Genomic DNA, 21,466 nt, shown 5'->3' with positions numbered 1-21,466 from the left:
GGAGGAAGCGAACCCTTTCACTGCCCTTTCTTCCAGGTGAATCAGTTATAGTTTTATTTTCTTATTTACTGGGATATTCCAGAATATGAAAATTGGCCGAATGGGCTCTTCAAGTCTGGCCATTATTCCTTCTGTAAAAAAGTTGTTGGTCTTGTCTTCGATTCTGGAGCCAGATGTCAATCCCGTGTATGTTTAAATTCCCTCGGTGTATTAACATCTACCGCTACTGCTAGGAGGCTCTTCCACTTATCTACTACCCTCTCTGTAAAGTAACACTTCCTTACATTATTTCTAAGCCTCCGTGACACTTGGCCAACTTGATCTCGCTAACGCCTCCACCTTGTGTCTTACAGGTCCCGGCACCATCTGGCACCAAACAAAAAGTCAATATCGAGATAAGAGGGGTCACGTCTGATAATATGTGTCACCAAATCATCACCAAGCAAGTGACGATTCGGGCAAAACGCAACGGGACCTTTATCCAAACCGACAAGTCTGTCTATAAACCAGGACAAAATGGTAAGAGACATCACCAAGACCTCGATCTCGTGATAAATTAGAGGACATTTTGGAGTAAAGAAGGGATTTTTCCTCCTTTTTTGGGGGGCCAAAGTTGAAAATTGTCTCAATGTGAGGATTTTGCCTCCTTCTGGATCATCAGCGAGGTTGAACTTGGACTCTTTTTTTTTTTGTTGATACTACTATTAATATAGAATGATAGGGGGAAAAAAATAGATTTATTACTTTTTAAATATTTAAAATAATGATTGATTTTTCAGATTATTTTGTTATGGGTTTTTTTCAGTTTGTTTAGGTTTTTTGGACAGGTTGATGGTAATATTTTTAAGTTCATTTATAGTTTGACGGGGGAAAAGGGAAAACTTTCCAAAAACAATTTCTGGATTGGGTGGGAATTATGAATAATAGTGGAATGTTTGTTTGGAACGTTGGCGGTGTCAAGAGGCAGGGAAAGAGTGAAACGTTGGCTTTCTTGTTGTCCACTTCATGTCTTGTGTCTGAAAGAGAAGTAGAAGAAAGTGTATACAGTTGTATTAGCTCAAGAGAAAATGTAGTCTTTTGTTGAAGAGAAGACCTTTCATTGGGGACATATAGACACAAGGTTCTGGGACCTTCCTTCTTCGTCCTTTAATTCCATCTGAAGAAGACACCTCTGAGGTTCTGAAAGCATTTGTAACTTTGTATCTTTGTCTGTGTTGGCCCAATAAAAGGTATCTGTCAGGACTCGGGTGATCAGGTCAGGTAGGAGCCCATGCGCAGGGGATACTTGGGGTTCAGTATGTAACCCACGGTGCATGATTATGCAAACAAAGACACCACAAACAGAAATCCAGGTAATGCAGTGTATTTCATGTATATAACAGGGCCAGCAAATAAGGGTAATATAGTCTAAGCAAGTAACCGGACGTATGGCAAAATAAAATACAGGTAATAAGTCTTTTGGCAGGGAGCCCGCTTGGAAGGGCGCAACAGACAGAGAGCCCGCTTGGAAGGGCGCAACAGACAGAGAGCCCGCTTGGAAGGGCACGAAAGGCACACAGCCCGCTTGGAAGGGCACGACAGACAGAGAGCCCGCTTGGAAGGGCACGACAGACAGAGAGCCCGCTTGGAAGGGCACGAAAGGCACACAGCCCGCTTGGAAGGGTACGAAAGGCACACAGCCCGCTTGGAAGGACACAATAGCAGGGAGTCCACTTGGAAGGACACAATAGCAGGGAGTCCACTTGGAAGGACACAATAGCAGGGAGTCCACTTGGAAGGACACAATAGCAGGGAGTCCACTTGGAAGGACACAATAGCAGGGAGTCCACTTGGAAGGACACAATAGCAGGGAGTCCACTTGGAAGGACACAATAGCAGGGAGTCCACTTGGAAGGACACAATAGCAGGGAGTCCACTTGGAAGGACACAATAGCAGGGACCCAGGAACAGTACAGGTGCAGAGCCACAGCAGGAAGGTCCATAGACTTCAATACAAAGGCCCTGACTCAAGGGCAGGGCAGGTTCATAAAGGCAGGGTAATCCAGGTAACAAGGCCCAGCTGGATGTATTGACTAGGGCTTAACCCAGGTAACAAGGCACACCTGAGTTCTGAGTGCTCCAGAGGGCGGAGGGTGGCCACTAGTGGTAGCAGATGTAAATGGCACAGGTATGAAAAAGCCATGGTTCAGGCAGCAAAAAAGTGGTTCCTGACAGTACCCCCTCCCCAAGGAGCGGTCACAGAACGCGAACAGTCTAAACAAAACCTGTACAACTTTAATAAACTGAGCAGAAGGGTGTACTTAATGTGATTTCTTTTTCTTCTTCTTTTTCTTTTTCGGTAAAGCTTGTTCACAGATCTCCAGGTCTTCCTTTCGGATTATATTGCCATTAGGGGTAATAACACAATCAAAGGAGAGGTTATCTGTGGTGCAATTGTAGGTCAAAGTAGGACTGGATGCTGAAGTTGAGGAGAAGGTATGGTTCAGTGCTTTCTCTGTCCATGTACCAGGGGTCACATAGCTGCCCTGTACCCAGGGCACCACTGAGGGCAGTTCAGTATGGGAAGCATTGATGGAAGGCCCCTTCTTACCCAGAGATGGAATAGGGTCATGCATCTTTGTTACCAGTCCAGAGGAGATATTAGGGGCTATGGTAGTCTCTGGTGTATCACACTTTGCTGAGGTAGCAGTGATAGGAGTTGCAATCACGGCTGAACAGAAAGCAATAGGAAGTTTATCCATATGGGAGCAACCCACACTGCTACAGACTATAGGATCACAGACACTGCATTCCATCACAGAACAATCATCATCAGGCTTCAGCTGGACATCCACTGGAGTTTGATAAGCATTAGGAATCACAGGGGTTGGTATATACTCCATAGGTTCACTGTCCTGGGGAATAAAGCTACTTCCCCTTTTAGGAGAGCTCTGTGCTTGTGACGTAGACTGTTCAACCGGTACAGAGGGTTTGGGAGGTTTCAGAGGACATTGGGTGATCCAGTGTCCCTTTTTGCCACAGTAAAAGCAAGATTCCTCATCACGCCTTTGTTGTAATTCGGTTGTGGTAAGGGGTTCACGTTTCCTAGATTTCCTAGGAGATTCCTTTTTAATACTGGTAACACGCTCGTTGGATTTCTCAGGTGCTTTAGCAGGTGTAGGTGAATGGTCTTCATGAGAGTGATTGGAGTTGGAGTCCCAGATTTGCATTAATGATTTGCACAGTTCAAGCAAGCATTCTCCTATCACTTTGATGACTGAAAGTAACCCCGCAGACTCCTTGTAATGGCCTTTGTATTCTGTCAGGACTCGGGTGATCAGGTCAGGTAGGAGCCCATGCGCAGGGGATACTTGGGGTTCAGTATGTAACCCACGGTGCATGATTATGCAAACAAAGACACCACAAACAGAAATCCAGGTAATGCAGTGTATTTCATGTATATAACAGGGCCAGCAAATAAGGGTAATATAGTCTAAGCAAGTAACCGGACGTATGGCAAAATAAAATACAGGTAATAAGTCTTTTGGCAGGGAGCCCGCTTGGAAGGGCGCAACAGACAGAGAGCCCGCTTGGAAGGGCGCAACAGACAGAGAGCCCGCTTGGAAGGGCACGAAAGGCACACAGCCCGCTTGGAAGGGCACGACAGACAGAGAGCCCGCTTGGAAGGGCACGACAGACAGAGAGCCCGCTTGGAAGGGCACGAAAGGCACACAGCCCGCTTGGAAGGGTACGAAAGGCACACAGCCCGCTTGGAAGGACACAAAGCAGGGAGTCCACTTGGAAGGACACAATAGCAGGGAGTCCACTTGGAAGGACACAATAGCAGGGAGTCCACTTGGAAGGACACAATAGCAGGGAGTCCACTTGGAAGGACACAATAGCAGGGAGTCCACTTGGAAGGACACAATAGCAGGGAGTCCACTTGGAAGGACACAATAGCAGGGAGTCCACTTGGAAGGACACAATAGCAGGGACCCAGGAACAGTACAGGTGCAGAGCCACAGCAGGAAGGTCCATAGACTTCAATACAAAGGCCCTGACTCAAGGGCAGGGCAGGTTCATAAAGGCAGGGTAATCCAGGTAACAAGGCCCAGCTGGATGTATTGACTAGGGCTTAACCCAGGTAACAAGGCACACCTGAGTTCTGAGTGCTCCAGAGGGCGGAGGGTGGCCACTAGTGGTAGCAGATGTAAATGGCACAGGTATGAAAAAGCCATGGTTCAGGCAGCAAAAAAGTGGTTCCTGACAGTATCAACTTCAACCAAAGAGTATCTAAATTATTGGACCCTAAGGATCTGTTTGGCTTGGCTAGGATCCCATTGATCTCAGCGGAGACTTGGCCGTTGAGATGATCTTCACAGCCATTGCCACCATGTTGAATTGTAAACGTTCTCATGGAACCAGCAGCAGACAGATTTCAAACATCTTCCTCGATACTCAAGAATTATCCTAAGAACATAAATTAATTAATTATTCAATTATTCAATAATATCGGTTGATTATGAACCAAATTTGTTTGGTTATTGACGGTTTAAGGATATCTCATCCCTCTCGTTTCATTTCAGTGAGGTTCCGAATGGTAACACTGAATCAGGACTTGGAATCCAGCAACGAGAAGGTAAGAAATCTGTCTATGTTTTATGCCGCAAAATTTGAACTCAATATATTTTTTTATAATATATGTATTTTTATTAGTTATCTTCATCGTCGGGATTATTTAATCTCATAGAACAGCATGTATAAAGTTCTTTATGATTATTTTTTGTATTTAATCTCATTGTCACTGTCATTGTGTCTCTGTTTGTCTTTTTCTGGCAGTATTCGCTGGTAGAGCTCCAAGTAAGTATTATATGATTTATTCTTTAACCTTCAACCACGTTTCACAACACCCTTCAAACACTGGAACATTAGCGCAGGAGCTTCCATAAATTTCCCCAAGGGGGTAAACTTTTACTTGGGGTAATTTGTAGCCTCTGCCTGTGTCTAAAACTGCATTTTTTACTTACTTTTGAACTTAATGTTCTATCCACAGGACCCCCAGAAGAACCGTCTTGCCCAGTGGAAAGATGTGGCTCCAAACAGTGGTATCGTGGACCTCTCGTTCCAGCTGTCTCCCGAGCCTTCATTGGGCATGTACACAATCAAAACTGGAGCAACAAGGCACTACTTTTCCGTGGAAGAATATGGTGAGGGCAAAAAATAATAGAAACGCAGAGCAATAAAGGAGTTAATGACGATTGAGTCGGATGTTACGCACAAGGCTCGTATTTGGAGCTTACTGGATATAAGAAAGTCGAGTTTAAGCAAACCGAAAGAACGTAAATTATTTTATTATATAATTTAATATAAAGGTACTAACAAAAAAAACCTACATAAATCAGAGCCAAGAGCACTAAACAAAAGACTCAACACCAGCCCTTTCTTTTAATTAGATAAAAAATGTATCATTTTCTTGAAGCGGATGAAATGATGACTTTTTATGTTTATGGTGATTTCTGATACATGCGTTATGTGGAAGTAATTGAAGAACGGTCCTGCTTTGGGAACTCTTTCTGGCTCCATTCCAATTTGGATCGCTCGATGCGCAGACAGAACGTTTCCATGTCTGATGTCTCTATCGGACATTAAGCTCTTTCCTGTCCTCTCTCTCTCTCTCTGCTCCTCAGTACTGCCAAAGTTTGAAGTAACGATTCATGCCCCATCGACCATCACAATCTTTGATACTAATGTTACTGTGACGGTCTGCGCCCGGTGAGTACACGCTTGGGGTAACTTTAAGGGAGCCTCCAAATCACTTAGAGATAAAGGCTGATTGTCACAAATACAAGACCACCGGGGCAAGCGATATCGGGACCGTGACACATTATTGCAATAACTCGTGGGGAAGACTTAACAGTCATGATAAATGTTAGAGAACTTGTAGTGGAACCTCTGAACGGGAAACACATTCTCAACCTTCTTATGGGGGAAAGTTTTTCCGCCTACCTCTAGACTTGAGTAAGAGAAGAACAGGAGTTAATCAAAGTAATTGACTGTCACTGAGGACACGGAGTCGCTAATCATGACAGCGATAGGAGGTTCTAGGATAGTGGAGGTCAGGATGAAACAAAGCTTTGGTGAGACCGGTGATGTGTGGCTTCGCTTGCGGCGGACAGGTATACATACGGACAACCAGTTCCAGGAACCGTGACGTTTGAGATTTGCCAGAAGAAAGGCTGGTCCTACTGGAGACAGCCAAGGGGTCAGAAACAGAATCCGTGTCACGTCCATACCGAAAAGGTAAGACGTAGGGAGGTTGGAGAGATCAAATAATGCACGAGAGGGAGGGTGACAAAGGTGGGATCAAAAAAGAAGGGGAGTGAGGCCAGAATATAATAGTAATGGGGTGATGTAGAAGTGAAAACGGGCGACAGATGCAATGGCGGCTTGTTAACTATTCAAATTTTAGGTAAGGAATTAGGGAGATGCGGTTACAGACCCTTAGAAAGGGGGTTGTGGAAGGGAGGAAGAGGGGAGAGCCGGGGATAGACGATTACTGCCACTAACGGGAGGAAGGAGACAGGAAAAGAATATTAAGAGGAGGTGTGGGGTCCAACGTAAAATGTATCAAATGGAGTGTTACAATGTGTCTGATTATCCAACGTTTCAAGTTATTCCACTCCACAGAATGATCCATCAGGCTGCCTTATTACCGTCGTGGACCTTTCCCACTTCAATATACGCGACAACGGATACAACAGAAGATTGGAAGTTGAGGCATCGCTGGAAGAAGAAGGGACTGGTGAGTCCTAGAGAATTATGAGGACAGTTAATGAGCGAGAAGGAGGACATACAAAAGGAGTTCGGGAGATGGAGACCGCAGAATTCTAAGAAATTAAGAAGGAAGAATCGCATGAAAGTACTAAGAAGTATAAGAGATACAAGGGGGAAGGTTATTTGGCTCTAACCGCTCTGAGTAAATATGGTTAGTGAGACGTGAGAGGTACAGGAGGTATAATTTAATAAATAAATAAGGATTCCAGCTGGGGATTAGTTCTGCTTCACTATCGACACACAATCCGGTTTACACACAAAAAAAGTAATTTGTCATCTCAAATTCAATGACCTGTAAATGATTACAGACTAATCCGACATCCGGCAGTCTGGCCAATTCTGTCATTAACGTTCTCATCGTTAAGGATTCTGGACAGGGGGCCGTCGTACGAGTTTGCACGGTCGGTTCTGAATGATTTAAATTGTAATATAGTCTTTGGGAAAGTCCGTCTCGGGATGACTTTTTCTCCGTTCTCGATGTTGTCCACAGGAGTGACGATAAACGCGACAAGAGGACAATGTGAAATCTCATCTCAAATCACCAAGCTTTCATTCAAAGACACCAAGTCCTATTATCAAGCTGGAGCCCCCTACAGGGGAAAGGTGGGCAACGATGAGAAACATGCGGCTTCATTGTGACACACAGAATTACAGGAGGTCTTTAATTACAAAGCCATGGGGAGGCAGGGAGACCACCGGTGCTTCCACCTTCACCCCCAAACCCATTCACAGTGGGATAGGGGGCTAAAAAAATCTCAAAGGGCATATGGTCAGCCTATGCCCTGCCACCCCACGCCATTCACAGTCGGATTAGGAGGATAAAAGAGTTTTACCCCTTTGGGGAGGGATGTGCCCACCATGCCTCCCTCAGCCTTCAATCCTCCATAACCCTCATAGTCAATGAAGAAAGCAAAGTATTTTCCAATTCATTGCTTTCCGTTGCCATGAGGATTATTTTTTCCTGTGTTTTTTATTTTTATTTTATTTTTTGTTGGATTGGTCCCTTTCCATGGGCCGCAGTTTTTCAGTTAGGTTCCTAATCAACCAAATATTTAGTTTTACCAAACTCTTCTTGTTCTCTTTCCACAGCTGGTGTTGCAATCTTTTGACGGGAAGCCCCTGAGTGGGCAGAAACTACATCTCTCTGTCTCCTTGAGTGAAAAATCCACCAAGGAGACATTTGTCACAGACTCCAACGGAGAAGCTTCCTTCCAACTGTCCACCTCGAACTGGAGTGAAGGCTCCATCTCATTACAGGTGAGTATGCTGTAATAGAATATGTTTATAGAAAAAATTTAACTCAAAGGAGATTAATTTTGGTGAAATTTGATCTAGAAATGAGCTTCTAGAAGACTACCTGGGGTCCTTTCCAATCCCCAAAACTGCCAACTGGCCACTCCTAGGTGTCCTTTGTAACTTTAAATACCCTGAGATGAAAGATGGTGCTTTAGGTGGGTTCTCAACAAACTTTGACTCTTCTGGAAGGACCACAGTCTTCAAAATAAAGAAACAGGACAATATTACTACGGTGGATAATTTAGGAGCAAAATACGAATGCCGTATTAAGCCCTTCCGTTGGAGTCTTTTCTTCAGCATAACTGTAATGTATATGAATGTAATTACATTGTTACCCCCTGTACGCAACAATAGATAACAATAACCCTCAAATAGAACGCAGACACCTCTGTAATTGCATGGTTTTTTTTTCAGGCATCCACAGATGACGAAGACGAGGAGTACAAGCGCTATCACATCAGCGCTCGATACGGCAGAGCCTACCTACATCTCAAAGACATCTATATGAGCAGCCGTGACTCGGTCTATATTCACCCAATGAAGAGCTCGGCTGCTTGCCACGAGAATGTGACCGTCCGAGTTGATTACAACTTCGGAGAGAGCCCAAAGAGAGATGTGGACTTCTTCTACCTCGTGAGTATGAGACGTAGGATCTTCAGAGTAGACAAAGCCCTGGAATGTTATCTTCAGGAGAAATATGTCCATCACATGTCTGGGACATGATTACCTCCAGTGCTGCCCTCACCCCGGGTTATCAGGGAAGCAGAGGGGTTGTTTGTTCCCCTCTTGGAGCTGCTTCTCTAAATGACTCAAATTTGTCTCTTTGTCTCTCAGGTCCTTGTAAATAATAAGATCTCACTCAGCGGCCAGAGGACAGTAAGGGCTGTTAATACGGATAGTAAGTCTTCCTCCATGTATTGGTATTATGAATTATTACTATTATTATCGTGAAACGTGCTTACGATCTCTTCTGTTAAATGGATATCTTTGCAGCTCTCTCTCTATAGCTCCTTGTACCCTTTTCTTCTCCCGCAGTTCCCGACTTATCCGGAACTCTGGAGCTCTCTCTTCCCGTCCGAGAAATGTCCCCCTCTGGAAAGATTCTGGTTTTCTCTGTGACGTGTTCAGGCGCCGTGGCTGCTGACACCGCAACATTACAAGTGTCTCCGTGCCTGAAACAACAAGTGAGTGTCGGGGGAAGATTATATCACTTGATCGAACACTGGTCTTTAAAAAAAAAACACCTCTCCATGAAACATTAGGGGGGTAACTAGGGACATGGGTAATGCCTAGGGGCCAGGGGCTCGTCTTTAATCCCCAATTCAAGACCAGTGCTGAACACATTTCGCATTCTGAAACCAATGCGGGGGTATCTGCAGGTATAAATGATAGTTATTTATTTATTTTGTGTCTCAGGTGAGTCTTGGATTCTCCGAGCGTGAGGTCATCCCAGGTTCTGAGGTCAAGTTGCATCTCAAAGCCATGGCAGGTTCCTTTTGTGCGTTGCGAGTGGTGGACAAGAGTGTTATACTTATGAAACCAGAGGATGAGCTGACGGAGGCCAAGGTAAGACACATCGGTACCGACAGTCATCCTAACACTAGTAACGATAAAGTAACAGTGTTACTTATCCGGTCAGTAGACGGGAAGGAGTTTTGGATACATAAGAATCCATCTGCCCATTAACCACTGAACTGAGCTTCTCGAGGTCTCTCTGCCTGTCCCAAGTGTAGTCCTTGACGTAGATCTTGTACTCAGAGTTCTTCATGTTCTAATGTAGCATTTTCTTATGGTTTTAGATACAGAATCTTGTAAAAGCCGAACCGTCTTATCGCCCGTATGAGAGCCTGGACTATAAATTTTGCGAAAATCAAGAGCCCTCAAACTCCATTTCTGGTACATGGCTACCTGACATTTTCCCAGGATGGCGTCACACTTATTCATATCCAGAGAAGAAGAAGGATGTCCAGAACTTGATCCAGGTTTGTATTTCATTAGGGGGACGGACAGGGGATTCAGATAACCGTCAGGAAGCAGATAAGATGTGATTTTGCATGTGAGGCAAGAAGATTTATTGTTAAAAGGAAAGGTGAGTCGGTGAAGGTGAGGGGTTGGCTGTTCTGGAAAGAGAACTGAGAACATACAGGTATGGAGGAATCCTGAACAAATATGGCTCCTAAGTGACGTCCATTGCTAAAGTAAAGATGGAGTCCCACCAAAGACTCAGGAATGAGGAAAGAGAGAGAAGGTGTGTGGATGTGGAGTATTCCCAGCATACGTATAGAAGAATGTTAGCAAACATGAGCCAAAAGGAGCGTGATACCCAACGTACGCCGTTGTGCTTGTAGATGGTAAGATGGTACCGGAAAGCACCGGTAAAATGGATGCTCTGCTGTTCCGCAGGACATGGGACTCACAGTACTTACCACCTGGGATATCGTGGCTCCAACAACTTGTAGATTTCAAACATATGGTATGTTCTGCCTCCAAACACTTCCTATTCTCTGTGATAGACAAACGTACAGAACAGACAATCCAAATGATAGCGCTTTATACGGGCTGCCTCGTCATGTATCTCTGGATATGGTGCACTGCTTTCTTCTAGATATATAGAATAGAATATTATTTTTTTTAGTATTTAAAAAGTCCAAATATAAAAAGGTTTAGGCTTCTCTTGCCGCTCCTTGTTCTGTCTTCTTTCTTCTGTCAGAAGAGGACAGAAGCAAGAAGGGGCAAGAGATAAAGGGGAGCTGCGGGAAAGGAGACGGGGACATAGAAGCGGTCAGCGGAGAAGGTAGGGAGACTCTGAGACGTTGAGAGATAGCGTGAGTAAGAGTGAGAGTGTGGGTGTTTTTACATTTTAAAGTGGGGGGGGGGTTGCCAAATCTAGAATCTACCCCGGGTGCCAATTACTCTGGGTATACAGCCCTGGTATTATGTGGGCACTATTGAAGGTAGGGACATTTTAAAAATATTAAAATTTGGGGAAAATTGTGCATCTTTTAATATTTGCCCTAAAACTGCTGAAATAAATGAAGTTCCTTGGGAAACGGGGTGAATCCAAAGTCAGGACAGGTACACGAAACTACTTGGGTGTTTTCTGTGTACAATTTATATTTATTATACAATTATACAATTTAAGTAAAACGGCAAAACATTTTTTTTCAACCTTCTGCTTTTTTTATTTTTTTCATACTAAACGACATATAAAAATATTATCAGAAGAAAGCCCTACTTTGTACTTTTGTTAGCATTTTACTCGTGTTTTATAATAACGCGTAATTAACATGCATTTATACTCTTCTTGTAACATGATGTATAACACGTGACCGGCACATACATGTAGAAGTAAAACTGCCTTTCTGTGCCGCAGACATGATGCCAGCACATTCAATGATGCGTTCTGCCCCCAGCGCCACGTATGGTAGGTGCTCTGAATACCGCCAAAACTTATCATGACTGCCCCGATATATATACCCCGTACAATGTATTCAGTAAAGACACCCAATGCCCTTATTATTATTATTATTATTATTATTATTATTATCGAGAAAAGCCGGACACTGTATATGCTGCTCATTCTGTTGATATGTTTTTCAGCAAGTGTTATGAAGGCGACGGCCTTTGAAGATGATTCTCCAAATGAAGCAGCCATTGAGTCAAGTCAAGAAAAAGAAATCCGGACATTTTTCCCCGAAACCTGGTTGTTTGATATACAGCCAATCCCGTGAGCATAGTTCATTCTCTGCTGATCGTTACGAGCTTTTGAATGGGATTCCATAATAACAAATTCATACGCAGGGGCCTTCTCGTTTGGAATATTATGGAACTTCCCAGGGATTCTCAGAATCGTCTCAGAACATGTATTTAATCGTCACTCCTTTATTCTTCCTTTCTAAATGACCCTGAGACTCCTGAAATATTAACCATTTAAAAGCCCAATTGTGAACATGCGTGTTAACCAAATGGCTCTAATCCCGGCCCTCGTGGAAAACCTGACTTGTCGTTAGATAAAGATACACTAAATTGAGTCACCTGCATTCAAGCAGGAATGTCAACCATAACATACTGGGAGCAAAGGCACAGGCTGGGAGTCTTCGATGTGATCACAGTGGGGGAGAATAGGAAGGAGTCTTCTCCAGACTGCGTGACCCCTGAGATTCTGCCCCTTCCCGTTGAGACCCTGAGACTTGGGCAAAAATTATGAGACTCAGGGTCAAGCCCTGAGAGTTCCCACCTATGCCCCTGGTATAGCAAAAAGGTTCACCTAACAGTGTCTTTCTCCTATGAAAGGCCAGTCCTATGCCCTGCCATGTTGGACAGTCTCATGCCCTTGCATTTCCTCACCAGGTCCTCTGGCAATGCAGAGATGGAGCTAATTGCCCCGGACTCTATTACGGAATGGAACGGGCAGATGTTCTGTACAGGCGCCGGAAGCTTCGCCCTCTCCCCTGCTACCACACTGAAGGTTTTCCAGCCCTTCTTTGTGGGCCTGACCCTGCCGTACTCCGTGAAACGAGGAGAAACATTCAACCTCAAAGCGACGGTCTTCAACTACTTGCTACAATGTATCAAGGTAAAGGCCACACTTTGTTACCATCCACGCATACGATGTAACCCTCCAAAGTCAGCAATATCTATAGAAGGATATAAAAAGATCATGAATAAAAATTACAAGATAGACATGAAGGAACCCACCAAGAAGAGCATGAAAACAATAAAGTTTAGGATTTCCATAAATTTTCCATAAAGTTGGAACAATTACCATTGATCATTCCCCGTTTTCACACCGATTTCCTTTCTCTATTAATTTCTCCACCTTTTCGTATCTCCTTCAACGCTTAGATTGTGGTCACCCTTCCTCCTTCTGAAGATTTCCATCTGAAAGACCCTTCCGTTAGCGACCACACTTTCTGCCTCTGCGCCGGGGAGAAGAGGACCGTCACTTGGCAGGTGACACCCACCAAACTAGGTAAAAACGATTAAAAATCATCAAATAAAACTCAGATTTGCGACATCTAAGATTCATTAAACACAAACAGACAGGGATGGATAACGAGGCTTCCTGGTCCATCTCATGAATAGGATCCATGGAATACTCGCCAACGTTTGGCACCAAGTCACAAATTTCACAAAGAATGGGGGTCCAAACAATGGATGAAATTAATATTACTTAATATAACATATTCATGTATTAACATGAGTAACAAACAGATTGCCCCTGCCATGTGTAACCGCTCGGATATGATGGCACGCCGAGCGTTCTAATAATGCGCCGTAACGCAGCTCTTTTGGGGGAACGGACGCCCACCCGTTGTGTATAATTTCAGGAGAGGTAAACGTTACGGTCGCCTCTCAGGCCGTCAGCAGTCCGGAGCTCTGCAAGGGCCAGGAAATTGTGCTGCCTGAGAAAGGACGGACGGACGCCCTGACCCAGGCGGTGCTGGTGGAGGTGAGTTCGGGGTGGTCTGAAACTTTTAGGATAAGGGGGCAGCTGGCGCTGGCTTATTTCTGTGGGTGAGAAGGATATATGTGTGGTTTTAGAATAAATGAGGAAGGGGGGGTCCGGAATAATTCAAGGCTTTAATTGGGTTTATAATGTGTTTTATCTCAGCCCGAGGGTACACTGGTGGAACAAACTCACAACACCCTGCTGATCTGCGAAGGTGAGTGTGATCTGTACCGGGGCGATGCATTACCGGGGACCCTTCTATAAGGGCTTTCTATAGTTTGGCAGAACGGGTAAATAAGTAAAATTATTAGGATTAATTGAAAGTCACCGGACTACGTCTTCTACCGGCCACCAGGGTTGTCTCACTGGGGTTGTAGAAACCACAACTCTCCTGGAAACTTCCCATAATGTCAACAAGATAAAGATTTCTGTGCTTTCACTCAACTTTTCAAGCGCCATTATTTTTTTCTTTTTTTTTAATGAAATTCCATAATGTGTTATGATATGTATCGTGTGCGTGCTGCACCTTAACACATTGTAAACGTCCTTCAGAATCCTCTGAGTCAGTAGAACGCGTGAATCTGGAACTTCATCAGAATAGCGTTGAAGGCTCAGCAAAGGCTACCATCAGCATTTTCGGTAAGTTGGTTTCAAGAGGATATCTAAAAATAGGAGGCAGAGTTACTCGGGAAAACAGATCATCACACAGAACATATATATATATATATAGCCTGTATACATTGCCATTCAAAAGTTTGGGGTCACTTAGAAATTTCCTTGTTTTTGAAAAAAGCAGATTTTCCCCATTAAAAAAACCTGAAATGGATCAGAAATCCAGCACAGACGGGGTTAATGTTGTAAATGACTATTGTAGCTGAAAATGGCTGATTTTAATGGAATCTCTTCATGACTCCCATCACTCCAGTGCTCCAATGGCCCTTTATCACTCCCATCACTCCTGTGTTCCAATGGCCCTTTATCACTCCCATCACTCCTGTGTTCCAATGGCCCTTTATCACTCCCATCAATCCTGTGTTCCAATGGCTCTTTATCACTCCCATCACTCCTGTGCTCCAATGGCCCTTTATCACTCCCATCACTCCTGTGTTCCAATGGCCCTTTATCACTCCCATCACTCCTGTGTTCCAATGGCCCTTTATCACTCCCATCACGCCTGTGTTCCAATGGCCCTTTATCACTCCCATCACTCCTGTATTCCAATGGCCCTTTATCACTCCCATCACTCCTGTGTTCCAATGGCCCTTTATCACTCCCATCAATCCTGTGTTCCAATGGCTCTTTATCACTCCCATCACTCCTGTGCTCCAATGGCCCTTTATCACTCCCATCACTCCTGTGCTCCAATGGCCCTTTATCACTCCCATCACTCCTGCGTTCCAATGGCACTTTATCACTCCCATCACTCCTGTGTTCCAATGGCCCTTTATCACTCCCATCACTCCTGTGTCCCAATGGCACATTGTGTTCGCTGATCCAAGTTTAAGTTTAAAAGGCTAATTGGAAGTGTATATAATATATAATTTAGATTATGTTCTATTTTTAAAATAATAACATAGTAAACATGTATTTATCACTGATGACATCATGCTGTGGCTAGTTTTTACCTAGTTATAAGGAAGGATTTGTGTTTAATATGTCTCTTTTTCCCTGGTGTGTTGTCTCATTTCAGGAGACATAATGGGATCTGCGCTCAATAACATAGACGATCTCCTGACCATGTCGTATGGCTGCGGGGAGCAGAACATGGTGCGTTTTGCCCCCAATATCTACATCCTGAATTATTTGGATAGCTCCCAGCAACTCAGCCCCGAGATCAACAAAAAGGCCAAGGACTTCTTAATAGGAGGCAAGTCGATCAGAATTACTAATTATAATTATAATTTTAATTCTTGTGCAAACTTATTAACAAATGGAATGGTGGGTACAGCCTCCCAGCAGAAGTGGTAGAGGGTAATTCAGTGAGGGTATTAAACATGCATGGGATAGACATACGGCTCCTGAATCTTTACAGCAGGAGAAACGGCAGACTAGACGGGGGCCGAATGGGGCCGGCAGGTTTTAAGTTTCTATATTGTATTTCTGTATTGTTGGCTATATGTTGTTTATTTTTTTCAGGTTACGAGAGGCAGCTCCAATACAAACACCGCGAAGGAAGCTACAGCGCCTTCGGAGAGAGCGATAAGGAGGGCAGCACGTGGCAAGTGTTGGCTAATATTATAATTAATAAGTGGGGTTTAGGTGCATCGCAATGTATAGAATAACCGCCAGGATGCCGGCCTATGGCCCTCTAATCGTTTGCTTTCTCTGCGCCCCTCAGGCTCACTGCGTTTGTCATTAAATGCTTTGGCCAGGCCAGACCGTATGTCTTCATAGATGAAGATGTTATCAAGCAGGGGATTCAATGGCTGAAGAAACAGCAAAGGTCTGATGGATGCTTCCAAGCTAAAGGTCGTCTTTTAAACAATGCGCTGAAGGTGAGCCTGCCAGGCAACATTTCGGGAAAAGAGTATCCACATTCAATAAAGTTTAACTGGAGCAGGAGCCAGCGTCAACGCGTCTTACAGAATGCCCAACGCGGAGACCCCTTTACCCAATGCAGCGCCCGGTATACCCCGGGAAACACTCTAACTCCATGCCATTAATTCAAGGTTATCTTATGTACAGGGGGATTCAGAGATAGATTATCCAGAAAAGTATCCAACTAGACCCCCATTATATAGCGCAGTATAGAAACTGTACATACGCTACACAGCGCAACATCAAGCCTGAACCATACTAGAATCTGGGGGCAGAAGGGCAACTATCTCCACCCCCAGGAAGACGTAGGCCCATCTAAAGTGCCTCACCAATTTTAACTCACTGGCAGGCCAACGGGTTGCCGGAAGAAGAATCAATGATGCCACCAAAAATATTGCCCCAGGGGGTCACATAATATCATAGAAGCACTTGGGGCTGTGGTACCCCTCCAGAGACTAGGCTCATGATAATCTCCATATCGGTTTAATTATGTCAGTGGTACGCACTGCACATTTGTTTAATGATGTCATTGGGGTGCATTTTGATCTGATGATGTCATTGCTGTTTCCTTCATGCCCTGTTTTGTTTTTTTCTGTAGGGGGGTGTGGATGACGAGGTTTCTCTGACTGGTTATATTCTGGCTGCTCTTATGGAAACTGGAATAACCCCTCAGGATGCCATGGTGGAAAAAGGAATAAAGTGTTTGAGGAACGCATCGATAGAGGACGCAAGCACCTACAAACTGGCCCTCATGGCGTACGCCTTCACTTTGGCCGACCTTACAGACGCCAGAGCCGATGTTCTTCAGAAACTGTATAACAGGGCAATCAAATCAGGTAGGTTATAAAGCCATGTTATTTTGATATGCAACTTCAATATTACAGGTAGAGTAATCCCAGTGTCAGGAGTGGTAAAAAAAAGAAAATATGGGGTTTGGGTGTAAAACGGTGCAAAATTGCATGTTTTCTCGGTTGTGAATGAGAAATATTTGTTGAAAATTAGGTTTGTTCCACAAAAACCCGGGATTGCCAGGTTGTCATGGTGAAGCATCTTTCTTTTGGGGGAAAAACTTAAATATTGAATAAAGTGAGCATTTTTTCCCATTTTCCTCGCAGATGGTTTAATGTACTGGACTCAAGAATCCAAACCCGATCCAGATATGTACTGGTCCAAACCTAAGTCAGTGGACGTAGAGCTGACGTCTTACGTTCTTCTGACTCTGGCTTCTAAAGTAGAAGCATCAAAGATGGATCTCGGAAACATGGTGTCCATCGTACGCTGGTTATCAAAGCAGCAGAATGGGAATGGCGGATTCTGTTCTACCCAGGTAACCCAACACTTAAGGTTAGATGTGCGAGGTTACTGGTAATGGGAATGTCTCCTTTGCACCTTTTCTAGTTCCATAATATCCTTTTTAAGGACCAGTACCTCCTCCTGTGAATCCATATCCTACTTTATACATGTCAATATCTTATTGGCCTTTGCAGCTGCTGCCTGGCATTGTGCACTTGTCTACAATTATTCCTAAATCCTTATCCTTAGCAGTTTTTCCTCATGGAGAAACTATTTAAAGAATATGTTGCATTGTTATTATTTTTCCCACAATGCACAACTTTACATTTGCCTGTATTTAACTTCATTTACCATTTGCCTGCCCAGGACACCGTGGTGGCCCTTCAATCCCTGTCCAAGTTCGCTTCTTTGACTCATACTAAAGGAGGGAATGTGACGGTCACAATAATCTCAAATGAAGGGTTTTGGCATGAGCGCCATGTGGATGACAGTAACCGGCTTATCCTACAGAAAGTGTTCTTACCGCACATCCCTGGGGAATACACGGTGTCCGCAAAAGGCACAGGTAGCGTCTACGTGCAGGTGAGATGAGTCCACTGCGACCCCCTCCCCCTCCCCTTTACATTTTTCATAGTCCTTGCCATACATTTATCTGTCTCCAAATGTCTGGCAGATCACTCAGAGATATCACACACCTCCTCCAGAGAAGAAAGCCGCATTCGATCTGTCAGTTCAGACATGGTGTAGGGAGAAAGATGTACTGGAAGTCGAGGTGCAGTTCAGGTAAGGACGATCGTGTCATTGGAAAAACATATCTGCAGTAATGAGGAATCCTTAAGGTATACTTCAGAATCTTCTAGACAAGGAGAGACTGAAGTTAAGGAAGAGAACAGTTTAAAAGTGAAAAAACAGGGGGGGTAAAGTGGGTAGAAGGGGGTAGAAAATGTGAGGTTGTTGGAGGATATTTGCAAAGGGTGGACCTGTTTCCATTCACTACAGGTACCATGGAGAACGTCAATCCACCAATATGGTTTTGCTTGAACTGAAGGTGATCTCAGGATATGTTCCACAAAAAGAATCCATAGAAAAGGTATGCTTGGGTCCTGTCAGTAGAGCGAGATTAGAGAGGACAACATCTGCTCCATCGTAAGTCATGTTGAAGTTCCACCTCTCCGGGTAACCCTACCATCAACTCATTCTGTTAAACCCTAGATCTAACAGGTCCTAAAAGTCTCCCATAGAGATACTGCTAATGATTTAGAATTACTGATTGTAGAATTGCTCAGGTTCTCCTAGTGATGCCATAGCTTCTGAATCTAGTGATAAGGGCTGGTGAAAATGTCCAAAAAGCTAAAACCCAGTAACAATCACCCATCAGGTCTTTTGTGCCAAATCTAAACCCCAGAGCCAAGTATACTGTAAGTCGGCCACCTTCTGACTTGTAGGACTTTCAGAAGCTTGTATGTAAAGCCCCTCTCCTGTATTTCAGCTGAAGAAAAAACCCCTGGTGAAGAGAGTAGAATCTAAAGAAGACACGGTAACAATCTACATAGAAGAGGTAAGAGCCGCCATTCCAATCCTGTTACAATGTAACATTAAAGCCTGTCTGGTTGTTGCTGAAGTTAGATATAAACTATTCACCTATGATTATTCCGTGGCCCAAGGTCTGGGGGCATTTAACATTAAACTTATTTTGGTCTCAGGCACCAAGGATCCCCACCCTGTAACTTAAGACCCACCATATTTTCAGGGTTTCTTAGATTAATATCAGATTTGTTTTAGCTGATAATTAGTAAATTCATTTAAATTTTTTTGTAAATGTTTTTTAATGGAAGAGAAGATTTTTAACCAGCCTGCAAGTGAGACGCTATGCGAGTCCTGCACCAGTTCTAAACCAAACTGCAATGGCTTGCATGCTGTTCAGAAATAGCTTTTGGGAAGAGCAGGACAGACGCTGGAGAGCACTAAACGGACACGTCACCCAAAATGTGATCCCTTTTTTTTACTAAATTGCTAATTACTTCAATTATCCCCAGGTGACCTCACAGCCACAGACCCTGATGATTGCGGCTGAGCGGACAGTCCAAGTGACTGATCTGAAACCCGCTGTTTTGAGAATTTATGATTATTACATACCAGGTAAAAAAAAAATATGACTCTGTCAGCTGGTTTAACCAAGGGTGGGGGTGGGGTCCCCTTTTCCTTTACCGTTTGTGGGGGGGGGGGCTCATTATTTGCCTTTGGTGGGATTGAGATGAGGAAACCCTATTGGGAGCCATAGAGCCCACCAATGCCCCTACATCCTGCGCTTAGTAGAATGACGGCGGTTAAAATAAAGATTAACCCTTTAAGGGGGCATGACTGCTCTCTCCATTACTTGAAGGGGCTGAAAATGCACATCACCCCTTTGAGGACGGCAGGTAGTTTCCCCCAATCCTTATGCTGTGGGATGAAGAGAGTTACATATAGAAGACAACAAATAAATAAAAAAACAGCTATTTATCTCCTATGTCTAATTACCCCAGAAAGAAAGAAAGAAAGAATGAGCTCCATCGCATGCACTATTTGGGGGTGGAACAGTGACAGGAACTATGTAAAGAAGGTCCATTGCTAATCAACATCCTAGAGTCGTCATCTTTGGCCCTCACCCTTCAGTCCTCATCTTTGGCCCATTGAAAATTGTCAGCTTGTAAAAACTCAACCGTAACTCACACGGTTTAAAGTTACAGACACCGGCATCACTTTTTATGTTTATTAATGGAATATACAACTGAGCATCTTGTTATCCCACATTAAGGATGAAACCCCTTCACTACGGACGTCAATAAATATAACTATAGGCAGGGTGATTGGTGATTTATAGATGTATACAAGTAACTTTGTCTCAGTAGACCCAAGAAGTTTTGAGATTACCATTCGCTCCGGGTCATGTGTATCAAGCGACTTGGTCTCAAAAGGATGGGAGAACATTTGGTTGGACGTTACATAGAGGCAGGAGATACTCAGTCCTATTGCGTTATGATATCTCACATTACACTCTTTAACTCTTGATGGCGTAATGTACAGCCCTGTACCAGTAAGAATATAATCCTATGTATCATTTCAGATGATGAGAAGACAATCACCTACCTGAGCAATTGTCCTTGAGGTAAGTGGTACTCCAGCCTGTGTCTGTTTAACCCCTTCTGAGACCTGCTTTAGAAAACTCTCTGGCACCCTTTGCAAACTCTAGAATGTATTAACCCTTTGATAACATCCTAAAATTTGTCTTTGTAGCAAGTTCCTTTAGAAAGTTGCTTTAAGGTCTAATTCCATGTGTATCTGTACCTCTGCAGGGAATTCTCCCAATAGCGTTAGAATTGTCAGGGTATACGTCGACAGTCATATGATTCACATCGTCTCCCACAGGCCTGAAACGTTCTCTAATGGACACACGGATCACCTGGACGTCCCGCTCCCAAGCAGGAAAAAGTTATGCAGTTATCAGTAAACCTATGTTTTCAGCATCAATGGATTAAAAATACATCCGAGAATGAGTCTGCGGCTGGGTGTTTTATTTGTAGCTTGCGGGTAAATAGATGATACATGAATGATAGATAGATAGATAGATAGATAGATAGATGATAGGTAAATTAATTATGGAATTCAATAATTACCACTAACAACCCAAGATTTCTAATAGAAAACTTATTAATATGCCATAAGAGGGATTTTTTCTTTTTGCTGAATTTAGTGGATAATGCACTATTTTAGCCCCACTCCTCTCTCTATGACCCTTTTCCATGGTCTCTTCTCTGCATTTAGTTCAGATCTCACTAGTAATGTTCAGGGTTGATATTATTTAACATCTCAGAAGTTAGAATGTTACCATCAGGCATGGAAGAGCAACAACCTCCCAGAACATTAAACTGAAAGCAAAATTTTAAACTTTTTTTGTTGCGATTCAGGCATTTACGCTGCTGTACTTAGAATAGTTACAAGTTAAAGCACTCTTAGGACATATTAATAAAAGGTAAGATTTGACTTTAGAAGTGTTGGGTTCTTGGTGTTTGTGCCTTTATAGGACTGCAATTC

The 21,466-nt window shown here is 43.7% G+C and overlaps 1 protein-coding gene across 1 annotated transcript; it reads left to right on the top strand.

The window, feature by feature from the left end:
• Positions 1-100: 100 nt before the first annotated feature.
• LOC149288762 (alpha-2-macroglobulin-like protein 1) lies at positions 101-20,882 on the top strand. Its single transcript, XM_089491455.1, has 32 exons — positions 101-133; positions 354-519; positions 4,566-4,618; positions 4,819-4,839; positions 5,033-5,186; positions 5,667-5,751; positions 6,156-6,279; positions 6,667-6,781; positions 7,304-7,416; positions 7,903-8,070; positions 8,524-8,742; positions 8,944-9,007; positions 9,145-9,293; positions 9,526-9,675; positions 9,909-10,005; positions 10,820-10,903; positions 11,483-11,533; positions 11,710-11,836; positions 12,460-12,685; positions 12,955-13,081; positions 13,440-13,561; positions 13,724-13,775; positions 14,114-14,200; positions 15,252-15,428; positions 15,698-15,779; positions 15,900-16,056; positions 16,698-16,935; positions 17,215-17,426; positions 17,759-17,974; positions 18,882-18,950; positions 19,429-19,531; positions 20,728-20,882. Exons 1-32 carry the CDS (start codon positions 101-103, stop codon positions 20,880-20,882), a joined length of 3,996 nt encoding a protein of 1,331 aa, XP_089347581.1.
• Positions 20,883-21,466: the final 584 nt, after the last annotated feature.

The sequence above is a fragment of the Sceloporus occidentalis genome, unplaced genomic scaffold (genome assembly GCF_023333645.1).
Source record: "Sceloporus occidentalis isolate IW3139 unplaced genomic scaffold, rSceOcc1.0.p SCAF_50, whole genome shotgun sequence".
In the NCBI taxonomy this organism is placed as follows: domain Eukaryota; kingdom Metazoa; phylum Chordata; class Lepidosauria; order Squamata; family Phrynosomatidae; genus Sceloporus; species Sceloporus occidentalis.
This window is presented reverse-complemented; position numbering and strand designations above follow the sequence as displayed.